Source organism: Doryrhamphus excisus, chromosome 2, assembly GCF_030265055.1.
Source record: "Doryrhamphus excisus isolate RoL2022-K1 chromosome 2, RoL_Dexc_1.0, whole genome shotgun sequence".
NCBI lineage: Eukaryota > Metazoa > Chordata > Actinopteri > Syngnathiformes > Syngnathidae > Doryrhamphus > Doryrhamphus excisus.
Window position 1 is genome coordinate 18850019 of NC_080467.1, and position 16889 is coordinate 18866907.

A 16889-nucleotide genomic window follows, 5' to 3' on the forward strand; every position below is an offset into this window, starting at 1 on the left:
ACCATTCACACTCACATTCATACCTATGGACAATTTGGAGTCGCCAATTAACCTAGCATTATTATTATTATTATTATTTTGTTATTAGAAAGTGCTGAGGGACGATAAAAAACAGACAAAAAACAGCTGCTCTGCATGCGCTTTAAAATATTGTTTGTACTACTCGGGTGTTGGTGTGAAAGTCATGCATGTTACATTTGCCTTCCCGTTGATGACCATGAACTCATCAGCGGTATTAATGCTGGTTTAGCAGTTTCTTCTTGGCGGTATTACAACATTGGTTCAGTTTCGTTTGTGCTGTGCGATGCCGGATGGCCATGTCGTCAAAGTAAGTAGACTTGTGCTTAAATACCTTGAGGTACCCTTGTTTCATCAGTGAGAAGAGACGAGATTACTTCTTGTCTATCACTCTTGCAGTGTGGGGACCTTGTTTTCCTTCTGCATCACAGCGTCGAGGTATCAGGTGTTCCAGAGGGTGGATGAGCTGCCCTGAAGGGAACTGTTGGCATCACACCGGTGTTGAAAGGAAATACTATGTGACAGATGAGCAGCACAGATGCATTAGCTGCTCACAAAATGGAAAGAAAAAAAGCACGTAAGGATAAATATTCAGGTGTGTAACATCAGATAAGCAATGACGATTTGTTCCAGCGGCCAATTTGTTCTGATGCTAATAGTTGAACTAAGTCCGCAGTGTTGTTAAAATGCAGACATACCAATGAAGTAATGGTGGAAAGGATGGTGGAAACTCACAGTTGAAGTAAAGCAGGAGAAGAAGAACAAAATACAGGCTGATGTGCGTGGATTTAAAGTCGACAGTCATTAACAAACAAACTGATAGGCACTTGGATGTGGATGACTAAATCAAATAACGGGCTTGGCTCTGTAAGAGAGAGATAAAGGGAAAGATAAATCTCCGGATTAGGGTGATTTTCAGAATATTATACAGTCTCTAAAAAGTACATTTGCATGGAATACTGAAGAAGGGATGGCTTGGGGCTATTTTTTGACTCTTGGGGAATTTATCTGTTTTTTTACAGTATATAATCGCAGTAAAATAGCACGTCATGTGTCATTGATAGTAAAATCAGAAATAGGACAGGAATTACGTCCCCAATAGTCTGTGCCTTGTTGTGCTGTTTATTTGTTCAATAAAAAAAGTTTAAGATAAAATAATTAGGTAATGAAACATGCATATGGTATGTTTGACAATCAAAAATCGTATTGTATTGCATGTTACATAATAATCCGTTTGCTCTGTACTGTGGACCTGATGCCCAAAAAAAGAGTGACTGCTAAATAACCATCCATGGGGCCAAAGAAAGTTGTCAGTGCCAACAATTTGCTAAAGAAGTTGAGAAACACAATCAAATTAAAAAAAATAACTCATCACTTGGGGGGGGCTGCACGGAGTTTAATTCCACCCTCGCCCATCTCTGTGTGGAGTTTCCATGCAGGGTTAATTGGCGACTCCAAATTGTCCATAGGTATGAATGTGAGTGTGAATGGTTGTTTGTCTATATGTGCCCTGTGATTGGCTGGCGACCAGTCCAGGGTGTACCCCGCCTTACGCCCGAAGACAGCTGGGATAGGCTCCAGCACCCCCCGCGACCCTCGTGAGGAAAAGCGGTAGAAAATGAATGAATGAATGAAAATCTTAGGTTGGGCTAACATTCCAAATTTCATACTACTACTATTTATTTATTTTGAGTGCTATTTTTGATGCCCAACCAGAAGAAAACAGCCATTCTGGCCAGGTTCCAGGCACTATTTGCAGGCTGCTGGAAGTCCATATCTCCTGTAGCCTCTCTGGGCGTGCTCCAGGCGTCATAACTCACTGTTCAGGCTGAGCTCCACGCACCACGTCCAGGCTTTATGAAACCCCTTCCCCTGCTAAACTTGCCCACCTTCAATGCAGCCTCACTGGGCATGCTCCAGGCAGAACACCTCACTGCTCTGGCCTGCCTCCAGGCAACATTACCGACCTGCTGAAGGCTCCTTTTCCCACACTCCCCTACCTTTCATGGGCCCTCTCAGGGCGTGCATAATAGCCTCAAAACTCACACAGGGGGGTTGATTTCTGTGGGAAAAAGTGCTTATGTTTTATGAGCTTGAATGGGGACAGCCACAAAATCTCCAACAGGATAGTTGTGTTAAACTTCTTTCTATTTACCTCTCAGACCTTTTGGCTGAGCACCAAGTGCTGCGTCATTGGACGTTAATTCAGTTGGTCCTGTGGGAAGATTCATTCAAGGCACATCACTTAGCATTATGATGAAGAAATAGCCCGAAAGGGACACTGGAGTGTACGGCGAGCGAATACAGTAGCTGCAGCAGGAATGGCAACGAGTCTTTCATCTCGGCTCCAATTTGTGGACTTTACATTTATGACACAAAGATTTATCCGACAAAACATTCCATTTGAAGTCCAGAGGAGTATTAAGGCCACACTGGACAGAAATGAGAACAAAGGGTCTCATTCATGAACTGTTCTGAAGAACAAATTGGTTCTAAAGTCAGACAAAAGACAAGAATGTTGCATTCTGGGATGGAAAACTGCATCACAGCAGAGTAGAGTTGGAACGACAAACTACACAAACAGTCCCATCATAATGTGTTTGTGAGACACAGATAGTCCAGATTATTTTCTTTACTTTAAGTAGGACCAAATCTGTGGCGTTCTGAATTTATTTGTGGCAGGCCACCATAAATACATGACTATATGGGAAACGTTTGACGTATTTTGTCGTTTGGGAGCCCAAGACAGACCTAGTCTTTCATATTTATTTTGACAAAATCTGAGTATGTAGCCATGAAAAAATTCCTGAGCTAGAAAACGTCCTTAAAATCCTCCTGAGGGATTATTATTACCTAACAAGTTAATCGACACGGATGCACGGTGGTCGAGTGGTTAGCACAGATAACACAGCACAGCTAACACAGTCTCCTCACAGCTAGGAGACCTGAGTTCAATTCCGCCCTCGGCAATCTCTGTGTGGAGATTGCATGTCCTCCCTGTGCATGCGTGGGTTTTCTCCGGGTACTCCGGTTTCCTCCCACATTCCAAAAACATGCTAGGTTAATTGGCCACTCCAAATTATATATATATATATATATATATATATATATATATATATATATATATATATATATATATATATATATATATATATATATATATATATATATATATATATATATATATATATATATATATATATATATATATATATATATATATATATATATATATATATATATATATATATGTATATGTGCCCTGTGATTGGCTGGCCACCAGTCCAGTGTGTACCCCACCTCTTGCCCAAAGACAGCTGGGATAGGCTCCAGCACCCTCCGCGTGACCCTCGTGAGGATAAACGGTAGAAAATGAATGAATGATTCGAACACTAAGCGACATTGAATACTGCTTTCATACTCGTTTTGGTTTTGGTTTGTTATGACTGTGAAAAACGCCGACACCTTCGATCGGTAGGACATGGAATCGTCCATCGCATGAGAAAGGAGGGCAGCGGTTCAAATGCTTATGACAGATAATGCATTCTCACAGTAGTCTATATTGAAAAAAAAAATCAATGAAATCAGTTCTTATGAGACGTTTGGGGGCACCAGGAAAACAATTGCCTGTGTTTGTCAACACAATCATACTCTATATACATGCCACACATCACTGACAAATGACAGTTCATTGTTAAAATATTAATGAACAAGGTTTGTAAATGTATAGTCAGGTTGTCTGGTTAATAATAAATGAGTCCAGTCATAAATTCTATGTACTGCTGTTGTTGAATCATTTAGAAGCCTCCAACATGGAACTTCTTGTCCAAACATTAATGGTACTTATCAGCTATTGATGAAGTTTGTGTACTTTCAGTTTCCATGCATTCTGTCAAAGATGCAAAACTCCACATTATATTCTTATCATACGTCATACAGTACATCGATACATTGGTAGAGTTCCTTGTTGTTCCTTTATTATATCCGCTTTCTGTACAGTACTTCCAGAGATGTACATATATGTGACACATCACAATACTTTTGCATTTTTCCTTGTACTTAAAGGGGATGACGAGTGATAAATGAAACATGTATGTACTGTATATGATTGATTTATCCTTGGGTTTGCGGGAAGAAGCTGTAGCATATACATTATTCATACATGGTGCTGGAGCCTATCCCAGCTGTCTTCAGGTGACAGGCGGGGTACACCCTGGACTGGTTGCCAGCCAATCACAGGGCACATATGGACAACCATTCACACTCACATTCATACCTATGGACAATTTGGAGTCGCTAATTAACCTAGCATGTTTTTGGAATGTGGGAAGAAACCGGAGTACCCGGAGAAAACCCACGCATGCACGGGGGAGAACATGCAAACTCTACACAGAGATGGCCGAGGGTGGGGTTGGGGATTGAACTCCGGTCTCCTTGCTGTGAGGTCTGCATGCTAACCACTCGACCGCCGTGCAGCCCCATGTTGATAATATTTTTAAATATTATTGATTGAAGTCAACCACATGAAACCTTTAGTTCACTTCCAAGGGATGATAATGTAGTTTGTATTACAGTAAGGATATATCTTAGCTGGGTGACTCCGCTTTATTGATCACCACGATATCATTATAGTGGCATCATCATTTTTCCTGTGTTGTTTGCTAACCTTTCTAGCGGGTCTCTTTGTCACAGTTGCATCAGTCGAGGTTTGTGAGTGATAGGATGGTGCTTGTCGCTGCCATCTTTCTACACACAGGAAAGGCCAGCAACGCCAGCTTTTTTTTCTGTTCATATTTTCACATTATTCTTTAAACAACTGCTGATTTTTCAGATTTTTACTATTGTTGTTGTAGTATTCTTGTTAAAATAAATGTTTAGAATGTGCAACGTGCCAATCATTGCCAATAATGATACCCTTGTTATCAAAGAAAGTTGGGTAAGTGACAAACCAAACAGCTGCCGAGAGCAGGCGTTAATTAAAAATGATCAAGATCGGAGGATATAAAAGTAAAAGATCTCACAGAGGCGGTATTCCTGTGTGAGCACACAGATGTAGCGATAAAGTACAGCAGCAAACATCTGGATAAACAGATTAGGTATCGCTATGAGACGAATGTCAGCAGGTTATCTGTATTTGGTGTTTTACCTAACAGAGACAATCTCTTTTTTTTATAGCAATCCATTCACTGAGACATTTAGTACCCTCGGTGTGCCAGCTAGCTGAGTTACAAAGATAGAAAATCCTACATAATAAATGTTCCCTCTGCGGCTTGTATTGAACATGACTGTGTAAGTAAAACACTTCCCTGTTTGCTCTGGGGGTGTAAGATTGTTTTAAAGCCGCCATAAAAGCAGCTGCGCTTCCTTACTTGTGTATCTTCTGGCATCAGGAACACAGAGCTGACATGGCAGCCAATGAGGTCACACTGGTGTGAAATAGATTTGATTCACCCAGCTGTCACTCTCCAGCTTAAAATACCGGCTTCAGTTCATCGTTTTCAACGCCATCAGTCTTCCATTTATGAATCACATAGGAAATAATAAAAATGGCACTTTTATGTGGCGTGCAGGAGACGTTGACAGCAGCGACCCTGAAAAGAAAGTTACACTTTATTATTACTTGCAAACTTCTCTTGAGTTAAGTAGTATTTTTAGGACAACACATCCCCCAGCGATGGACATTAAAACCAGCGTCCATGCAAAGGGTGAAATGAAGTAGAAGAATATATTTGTACTAAAATTCCATGAGCGGGGGCATTTACACAAAAAAGAAATTGGGTTTACGACATGGAACATCACCAAATGTTTGGATTTCATGAACTGCTGTAATGTGAATTACCAGGAACAGATTGCGCCTCGGAATATTCTCAATATTCTCCGGTTCATTGTATTCTCAGGGCATGCCATCCATCACAACTGGACTGTTCCGGTTGTCTTAGAAGATGTTTCACCACTCATCCCAGTTGGCTTCATCACTCCATGCTCAAATAAGTGGGACACACACCAGTCAGACTAGATAGGACAGCTCTAGCCTAGTTGTAGGACAAAGACTAGGTGGGACACACACCAGTCAGACTAGATAGGGCAGCTCTAGTCTAGTTTAAGGTCAAAAACTAGGTGGGACACACACCAGTCAGACTCGATAGGACAGCTCTCGTCTGGTTCTGACACATAGACGAGGTGGGACACACAGCAGTCAAACTAGAAAGGACAGCTGTAGTCTAATTTAAGCAATTGGACTAGGTGGGACACACCAGTCGGACTAGATAGGGCAGCTGTAGTCTAGTTTAAGGTCAAATACGGGGTGGGACACACACCAGTCAGACTAGATAGGACAGGTCTAGTTTAGTTTAAGGTCAAAGACGAGGTGGGACACACACCAGTCACACTAGATAGGCCAGCTCTAGTCTAGTTTAAGATCAAAAACTAGGTGGGACACACACAGGTCAGACTAGATAGGACAGCTCTAGTCTAGTTTAAGGTCAAAAACCAGGTGGGACACACACCAGTCACACTAGATAGGGCAGCTCTAGTCTAGTTTAAGGTCAAAAACTAGGTGGGACACACACCGGTCAGACTAGATAGGACAGCTCTCGTCTGGTTCTGGCACATAGACAAGGTGGGACACACAGCAGTCAAACTAGAAAGGACAGCTGTAGTCTAATTTAAGCAATTGGACTAGGTGGGACACACCAGTCGGACTAGATAGGGCAGCTGTAGTCTAGTTTAAGGTCAGATACGGGGTGGGACACACACCAGTCAGACTAGATAGGACAGGTCTAGTCTAGTTTAAGGTCAAAGATGAGGTGGGACACACACCAGTCACACTAGATAGGACAGCTCTACTCTAGTTTAAGCTCAAAGACTAGATGGGACACACACCAGTCACACTAGATAGGCCAGCTCTAGTCTAGTTTAAGATCAAAGACTAGGTGGAACACATCAGTCAGACTAGATAGGACAGCTCTTGTCTGAACAGGAACAGCTTGCTAGCTCTACAATGACTTTGTGGACCCAACCCCCACTTGGTGGAGCCCAGGAAGAATCATGAGTATCTTTTAGAAAGTAAGTTTTTGAAAAATTTATTAAAATTTATTTTTCCATCATGGCCAAGTATCGCAGTCTCGTGGGAAACACCAATGCCCAGCATTCTCACTTTGTCTTCTCTCCAAACTTCAGTGTAGATGTTGACCTTCACGACTGACACTCTCCTCAAAGATTAAGCTAAATAAAAAGAATAAAGAAGCTGGTGGGGAGTGAAACATCATGGCAGATAATATAGAAAAAAGTTCCCATCCTTTCATCCTCAACTTCTGATGAGTGCATCTCGTAGGTGTGAACCAGCCTTTAGAGAATGGATGACTGCTTTTCTTCTCACCTCCATCACTGCGATCTTTCCACCCCAGTGGAGAAGGATGTGTTTGTGTATGCTGCCATTCTCATGCTAAGGTGAAATGTGAAATCATCGCATTTGAGTCCTTGTGTCGTCAAGTTATTGGCCAAGTGGCGATTCGACTCAGGAGACATCCTTGTTATGTCGGCTAATGTGATGGAAAACATGACTGAGAGGGGCTGCGTTTGTGTGCGTGTCTCCTCTGGTTCCTGACACTCTTGGACAGCCAGTAGCATGGATCACTGAGAGGCATGGCGTGAGCATGGACCCGTGCTCTGTCTGATGTTGTAACACTCACTCACTCTCACACACACACACACACACTAAGGTCACTGAGATCCCACACCTCTGCTCCGCGGCAGGAAAATGGTATTATACTCTATGAAAAATAATAATAAAATAACAGAAGTTATCCATTCACTTGTAGAAAAAAACAGTGAATTCTCCTCATTCGGTGTGGAAGTGGTAAGGTTCAAGAAGAAATTTGTTTTTCCACAATTCCATTTGTCACACTATTATTTCATAATTAACTGGAAATGGTGCCCATTGCTGAAACCTTTTTAATATGTTGCCTTGACTTCGGCTGCATTGAAATTTGCATAACCATTTTTATATCTTGTATATCTGTAATGTGTGATAGCGAAGGCTAACTGGATAACACGGCGTAGTTATTTTTTGGCTGATTCCGGTTATGTACACAACTATTGAGGAATTATGTGTAATGTTGCCATATTGAATTGAATTGTTCATTCATTCATTTTCAACCGCTTACGCTCACAAGGGTCGTGGGGGTGCTGGATCCTATCCCAGTTGTCTTGAGGCGAGAGGCGGGGTACACCCTGGACTAGTCGCCAGCCAATCACAGGGCACATATAGACAAACAACCATTCCCACTCACATTCATACCTATGGACAATTTGGAGTCACCAATTAACCTAGCATGTTTTTGGAATGTGGGAGGAAACCGGAGTACCCGGAGAAAACCCACGCATGCACGGGGAGAACATGCAAACTCCACACAGAGATGGCAGAGGGTGGGGTTGAACTCAGGTCTCCGAGCTGTGAGGTCTGAGCGCTAACCACTCGGCCGCCACTCAGCCCGGCAAATGGTATTATACTCTATGAAAAAAATAAATAAATAACAGAAGTTATCTATTCACTTGTAGAAAAATAAAGTCAATTCAAAGTTGACTTGTGCAAAACAATGTAGTGTACTAGATACTGTATAAGCAGAAAAGAAAATAAACATGTACTACGGGTTGTTTACTTGTATAATTTAAGTTAAAGCCCTAATCATATTTCCTTCTCCTGTATTTCAGATTTCTTTCCAATGCGTCTTTTGAGGGCCAAAGCGGCTTCATATCGAGAGATCGTCAGAGCCAGAATGTCCTCTCAGAGGCCCATCACTACATCTGGTCCCTCCAGCTGGACCCCCTTGGCCAGCCAACCTGGACGAGGCTTGGACGTTGGCGCAGGGGGAAGGTTCTGATGGACCAGGGGGCCTGGCCGAGCCACCAGGGCTCTGGAGGGGGAGGTGACTGGCGCCGACCCACAAGGCTCCATTTACGCGTGGTGACCCTGGTTGAGCACCCGTTTGTTTTCACCCGGGAGGTGGATGGGGACGGTCTGTGTCCTGCTGGCCAGCTGTGCCTCGACCCGCTCTCCAATGACTCATCGGTTTTAGAGGGACTTTTTCAGAACCTCGCCGGGCCAAACGGCTCCATACCCACCGACTCAAAGAAATGCTGCTATGGTTACTGTATTGACTTACTGGAGAAGCTGGCCGAGGATATGGGATTCACCTTTGACCTCTACATTGTTGGAGACGGGAAGTATGGAGGCTTTAAAAACGGTCGATGGACGGGATTGGTCGGCGACCTTCTCAGTGGTGCTGCTCACTTGGCCGTGACGTCCTTTAGCATTAATTCAGCAAGAAGCCAAGTCATTGACTTCACCTCACCCTTCTTCTCTACCAGCCTGGGAATTCTGGTGAGTTATCGTCTTTGGTTTTCCTTTTTTTTCGTTCTATCCCCTTTTGTCATTGACCTGACCTCATCTTTCGCTGGTCAGAAGTGGTCGATACGTTTTACTTTTACCTTTACAATAAAATTGCGCAGGCAGTTTATAAACAGAAAGAAAATTTGAACATGGTCCCGTTTTCAGGTCCGTACCCGTGACACCGCAGCTCCCATCGGTGCCTTCATGTGGCCTCTCCACTGGTCCATGTGGCTGGGCATCTTTGTCTCGCTCCACGTCACCGCCATCTTTCTCACGCTGTACGAGTGGCACAGTCCCTTCGGTATGACGCCACGCGGACGGAACCGAGATCGGGTCTTCTCCTTCTCCTCGGCTCTCAACGTGTGCTACGCTATTCTTTTTGGGAGAACCGTTGCCATCAAGCCTCCCAAGTGCTGGACAGGTCGTCTGCTGATGAACCTTTGGGCAATCTTCTGCCTCTTCTGCCTGTCAACCTACACTGCTAATCTGGCGGCTGTCATGGTTGGAGAGAAGACCTACGAGCAGCTGTCAGGGATCCATGACCCAAAGGTAGCAGCATCACGCAGAAAATAAATAACAGTACAACTTGATATTATCATAGTAGGCAGATATTTATTAGTTATGGTCAATTGTGCACACATTTATTAGTCTGTTGTATTGTGCCATGTGTTTACTCCTCACTGCTAAACAGCAGTACTTTAATAATCTAGAAAGCAATACATAACCATAGAAAATCAATAAGAGACGTAAGCTGGGAAATGAGTGATATTAAAGCTCTTGGATGATACTTTAAACGTCTACTCCGTCTTTCTTGCAGTTGCACCATCCCTCTCAGGGATTCCGATTTGCTACGGTGAGAGAAAGCAGCGCTGAGGACTACGTCAAAAAGAGTTTTCCTGAGATGCACGAGTACATGCGGCGATACAACGTCCCGGCGACGCCAGACGGCATACACAACCTCAAGTAATTCCATTTTATGCATCCTCCACAAATAGAAGCCACTTTCAGGTATGCAAACATGACTTTTTGTCATGACCATAAACCTTTGCTTTATTGTTTTTGGGAATAAAACATAATTGCCAAGGTGAGCACATGTGAAAGAAAAGAAGAATACTGCTGTCATTTCCTACCGTGAGTCTTCCTTCGCATTCAGCTCTCACACCGATCCCCCCCCAGTCTACCCCGCCATCGCTGTCAACCTAAGCTGCTTCGTCATTCCACCGGCGTCCTCACTGAGCAAAGCAAAAATAAAGTGAGAAATGGCAGCTGGGATACAAACAGACGTTGGAGAGAATACCATTTAAATGGATGAAACAAGATTTGATTTTTTTTTCAGCTGAGCCTCTAAAATGCTGATTAGAGGGTTCAAGGAAAATGTCAACCTTAGGAAATTACAGCTCAGGAACAAGAACTGTGCATCTTAAGGATTCACACCCCATAGGTCCACACATTCTTATCAGTCACGTAATATATTAATAACATTGCGGTGTTGCTATAGGGAATTCATTCTACAGACTCAATTCTACGCTGATAGAAGAAACCCGCCATGTTAATAATCATAGCTGCAGTGTTATAACTGCAGTAATGTATGGCTATTCTTACATTATCATCTCAATAATGACGCTAAAACAGAGCAGTTACATTTAGTTTTTAGTTAACCTGCCTGTGTGTCAAATGTAAAGATGTCACATTCCGATTATGTGTAAAGCGTAAAAAGAAGTGGCGCCTCCCCATTATGTAAATGTGTGGATGCAATCCGATCCGTCTGCTTCCTTGTTTGTCTTGTGTGTGTGTGTGTGTGTGTGTGTGTGTGCTGGGGGGTTAAAACACCCTGTTAACAAGAAGTAAACATGTCCTGAATATTTCCCCATCCCATCTCTTTTGGATTCCCAACACATCCCTCAACTTGCACGTCTCATTGTCAATGAGCAGCAGCTCCAATCGGAGTCCCTCCCTGATGACCGGGCATCTCACCGACCTCTCAGCGGGAGACAGACGCCCCGCGGAAGGAACTGAGCATTGCAAAGGGTTGGAACTTACATAACCACCAATGAATTGAAAGCTAAGCCTTTTGGCTGACGTTGCTCACCGATACCGGTTTGCACATGTGATAGCATGGCCGTGGACACGGGATGCCGTGATTGGACGGACAGGAATGGAGGAGAGCTGTACCAGATGGTTTTATATCAAGTCTGGTCATTAAAAGGCAGCAATGTGTGGCAAACAGTGAATAATTTGCATAGTGATCTTACTATGTGCTGTACCTTCTACAAGTATCGCATGTTATTATGAATGTACCTGTTACTACATGGTCACAGAATGTTTTTATAGATGTAGAATGCACAGAAAAGAGAAGGACGTGTTTGTCTCACATGAGCATTGTGGCTGATTGAATGAATGAATGAATTTTTAAAAGTCAAGTTTTCCTTGAAGAAAGTGAGTGAGGAAGAACCTTACCACTTCCACACTGAATGAGAGGAGAACCTTTATTTGATTCGATTTTGGCATGTCAGGCTGCACGGCCGTCGAGTGGTTAGCGCACAGATCTCACTGCAAGGAGACTCAAGTTCAAATCCACCCTCGGCCATCTCTGTGTGGAGTTCTCCCCGTGCATGCGCGGGTTTTCTCTGGGTACTCCGGTTTCTTCCCACATTCCAAAAAAATGCTAGGTTAATTGGCGACTCAATTGTCAAACAATTGTCCATAGGTATGAATGTGAGTGTGAATGGTTGTTTGTCTATACGTCCCCTGTGATTGGCTCGTGACCAGTCCAGGGTGTACCCCGTCTCTCACCTGAAGACAGCTGGGATAGGCTCCAGCAACCCCCGCGACCCTCGTGAGGATAAGCGGTAGAAAATGAATGAATGAATGAATTTTTGGCTCAATCTCCATGCAATGTGAATCACAAGATGCTAAAAATCTAAAACCTTTTAGGTAAAAGATTTTTCTTCAGTCAGTCATTGCGGGTGCAACTTATTTTGCAGAACCATTTTGCTCTGATCAACCAATCAGGACAGGTGGTCTGCCTATTTGCCAATGTTTTTGGCCATAACTGTATACGTAGATTAGGCTGATTTGGTTGTATTCCATACAGACTTGGCTTTAACACCGGAATTTGTTGCCTTATGTTTGAAGGGCCGATCCCCAGAAGCTGGATGCTTTCATCATGGACAAAGCTCTGCTAGACTATGAGGTCTCCATAGATGCAGACTGCAAGACACTAACGGTTGGAAAACCATTTGCTATAGAAGGTAAGGTAACACTATTAGCTTTCATTCAACATATTCATTAGAGAAATACAGTTACTGTGGACTTTTGAGGAATTTTTTTCAAGTCAGCAGTCTTATTCCGGCCCGAACAAATGTCTCTTTTTAAGTATCAATTTCAATTTTTCAAAGGTGTCACTGTATGAGTGTCCAGGCACCTCTGTGAATATCAATCAGTCAGAATTTAACAGTCTTAATCTTCTGTCTTTCAAAAGCTTACACTCCTCGCAGTGTCCTGTTAATCCCTGGCCCATTTAGAGAGCGTCATTCACCCACAGTGAAATTGTTCCCGTGATGGTTCACGTCCATTACGGGCCTCAGTAGTGCCACATACCTGCGCTGCTTTTAATTACTTAATGCAGCCTCAAGCTGTCAGACTTCAAAATCACATAGTTCCTTTTTTGAGCCAGACAGGATGTTTTTCTAATCTTTTCAAGGGAAAAAACATTGAGTTAACTGGACGTCCATCCATTTTCCTCCGCAGTCTCAGTCGGGAGGTCCATACTTCCCGGTCCCCAGCCCCTTCCTGAGACATAGTTATCGGTACTGTATCGGTTCAAATGTGAAAGGTAAATCAAATCAAATCAAATCAACTTTATTTGTAGAGCACTTTTCCTGCAAGGAGATGCAACACAAAGTGCTTTCCAGAATTAAAACAATTACCACAATTAAAAAGGAAAACAATGAAGAAAAAAGAAAGCCCCTCCTTCCCACCCTCCATACTAGACCCACACACACACACACACACACCCATCCACCCACACACACACGCAAGCACACAATCACCCACAGTAGGGAGACATGGCATGGTACTGAGGAACAAGGAAACGCCACCTTTGGGGCCGTCCACACTGGGAGAAGCTGCAGGCCGTGCCATCGGAGGACCAGCACCCGGGCCCTCCGACTCCGTTAGACGGGCGGACCCCCACATTAAAGGGAGGAACCCCCCAGCCGGCCGTGTCGAAGGGACCCAAGGATGGCACCCCCTCAGCATACCGAAACAGCCCCCAGTGTGGAGGACCCCCCTGAGGAAACACTGGAGTTAGAGCTAAAGACTAAGACCATAAAATAGGACTAAAAGATAAAACATAACACTGGAGTTACAAACTGAAGATTAAGAGCATAAAATAGGACTAACAAGATAAAAACAGGTACCCATCCTAAGTGACGTCACATGTAAACTGGCCAAAGCCAAAGAGTCCAGTGAGTGCAGGCCATAGTGGGACATGATGGGGAGGTGGCATCATAGGTTCCAGCCCCGGTGAAGTGATTGTATCATTGTGCGTGATATCACTCTCATTTTAATCTGTGACTGTTATCACTGAATGCCCTTTTTGTCCTGACTGTATGTATGTGTTCATCAACAGGTTACGGGATCGGGCTACCTCAGAACTCTCCGCTCACCTCCAACTTCTCTGAGCTTGTTAGTCAATACAAGTCGGACGGCTTCATGGACATGCTGCATGATAAATGGTACAAAGTCGTGCCCTGCGGGAAGCGCAGCTTTGCTGTGACCGAGGTAAGAAGACATCACCTTCACCAGTAGAAGCGTTTTAAATAAGACTTACTGTTGACATAATTTGTTGATTTATATGTCGGTGGTGTTTTGTTTCTGTTGGCGCTCTGTGAATTGGGACAGTCTGTCCCTGCGACCTGCCTTAAAGCTAAAGTAATTGCTTTCCTTCCAAATTTCCATCCAAATTTCTGCATGCTTGTTTTAATGGCAGACATGAATAATGGATTACTACTATGTGCAATCAACCAATGCATATCACACTAATGTATTAGTAGGTGCAGGATGGATATCTGGTGGCTTCCTTTCTAATTGGATTCATTCATTCATTCATTTTCTACTGCTTATCTTCATGAGGGTAGCAGGGGGTGTGCTGCAGCCTATCCCAGCTGTCTTCCGGCGAGAGGTGGGGTACATCCTGGACTGGTCGCCAGCCAATCACAGGGCACATATAGACAAACAACCATTCACACTCACATTCATACCTATGGACAATTTGGAGTGGCCAATTAACCTAGCATGTTTTTGGAATGTGGGAGGAAACCGGAGTACCCGGAGAAAACCCACACAGAGATGGCCGAGGGTGGGATTGAACTCGGGTCTCCTAGCTGTGAGGTCTGTGCGCTAACCACTGGACTGCCGTGATTAGAAGGTTATTAATATGATTTCCAGTCACAGTCAAAACAACAGCTTTTTATCATCAATATTGCTGTACAATAAAAGTCTTTGTACGAGTATAATAACGTCTATCTAATTCTAAGTCCCCCCCCCCCAGCAGTTCATCAGGCTGTACATCCATAACTTTTGTCCTTAACAGTCAAATCGGCCTCTGAGGTCCATCCAGGAACTGTTCCTGCCTCGGAGAAGTTAGCGCTTTTAACGGCCATCTGTGATTTGGGATCTCGTAAAGTGTCTCCTTGCTCAGAATGGGCTGCCCAACCTTATTTTGTACTGTGGATTGGAGACCTGTTGGAACTAATTGTCCCCCGCTGTCCACAAAGGTGCCATTACGGCTTTAATTGTTGCGTTCATTTTATATGGGTTGAGATGAAGCATAACCCACGTGCTTTTAGTCATTCTATCAGAAGTAAAGGGCAGGATATGGATTGGAACAGAACATCTCACAATCACAATGTTTTTCAAAAATAGTTGCGACATATTAGAAGAAAAGTACCAACATAAATAAATGTTTGCATTTGTCCAATGAAGTGTGCTATAATTGTATTATCTGTATGATTCCAATCGTTTTGACAAGTTTCTTCAGTTTCTTAGAAAGCACATTACATTCATGATGTAAGGCTGTCAGCACTTGGTGGACTAATAGAGTCCCTTGCTGCAGCAAGAGTCTGGTAGAGATGGTGTCAGTAGTTGCGGACATTCAAATGGCTCCAGGTATACATTTCATTTTGATGCATCACACCCCACCCAGTTATGACTGCAAGCATTTAGCGCAATGCCATTCAATTTTACACTCCATATCTGTCAGAGGCCCGGCAGAAATGACTAGCAATGACATGTGGGGGGGGGGGGGGGGGGGGGGGGGGGCAAGATATATGTATAGTATGCTTGGCAAAATGAAACTCTAGCAACATGATTTAACTGAACCGTACTCGTGTTTCATTGGAAAAAAACACCCTCGTTATTACGCTGAAATCCTCGTCATTTCAGCCGTTACTGTCAAAACTCTTACAGGACAGCATGGACAGGAGATTCATGTGACACAAGCGGGAAAATCCTGACTCTGCCGCCACGTTTTTGACATGCTCAGCATTTTTCCAGCGTTACAACAAAGAACTGATAGATCTGCTTCAGAGATGAGGCCAATCTTTCTGCAGCCTCAGAGAGGTTGACTTGAATTAATACAATTAGTCATATTATTGCATGAAACGGTCATTGAATGCGACTTAATACAATGAAACGATCCACTCTCAAATAATTGTCAGGATGACTTGCATTAGATTACAAAAAATCCACAAAAAACTTTACAAACATAGCGTGAGTGTACCTAATTTTTAAAAATCTCATTACCATCTAGCTCTCAGAATGTTCCTAGTATTCAGACAATTTCCTCCCAGCTTTTGGAATAATTGGCTCTACCTGAAAAGTCATTACAGCCAGCTTAGGGAACACTATGCAGCCAATCACCAATTTAATCCATCATGTATTTATTTCCGACGTCACTTGATAATACAGCCATTGCGACCACATGGAGAACTGCTCAATGCACGGCCGTAAGAAAGATTCATACGAGGATGAGCGCGAGCAAGTGCGCCATTAAGAAAAGTGCAACATTTGTTGATTGCTACTCTGCACTCGTGAGTGACACATTCGAGCTCGAAAACTGGGAGATGAATGCTGTAGTTTTGCCTGTTTTAAAAAAAAAAGTGGTTACAATCATTGAAATATAGTTTGTAGATTTCCATCATTGCAGAAAGCATAAGTTGAACTTGACCAAAGAGTTCATGTTAAAAACTTTCATCTTAGTCATCCAGGTCATGGTAATGCACCAAGGTTTGAATAGACTGTTTTTCACCTGGAAGAGTGGCTGTTCCTGATCAAAAAGACATATGTTAGGGAACATCTCTCCCCAAAAGACTGTTTTTCAACAGGAAGATGAACTATTTCCAATCAAAAAGACATATGTTAGGGACCATCTCTCTCCAAAAAACAGTTTTTCAGCAGGAAGAGTGGCTATTCCTGA

The 16889-nt window shown here is 43.3% G+C and overlaps 1 protein-coding gene across 1 annotated transcript in view; it reads left to right on the forward strand.

The window, feature by feature from the left end:
• The window catches only part of grin3a (glutamate receptor, ionotropic, N-methyl-D-aspartate 3A), a 38723-nt gene that overhangs the window by 11374 nt on the left and 10460 nt on the right, over window positions 1-16889 (forward strand). The window contains exons 3-7 of the mRNA XM_058064553.1: window positions 8731-9400; window positions 9575-9958; window positions 10227-10372; window positions 12545-12660; window positions 14043-14194. Of these exons, the coding sequence (XP_057920536.1) occupies window positions 8731-9400; window positions 9575-9958; window positions 10227-10372; window positions 12545-12660; window positions 14043-14194 (1468 nt within the window). The remainder of the gene's footprint in view (window positions 1-8730; window positions 9401-9574; window positions 9959-10226; window positions 10373-12544; window positions 12661-14042; window positions 14195-16889) is intronic.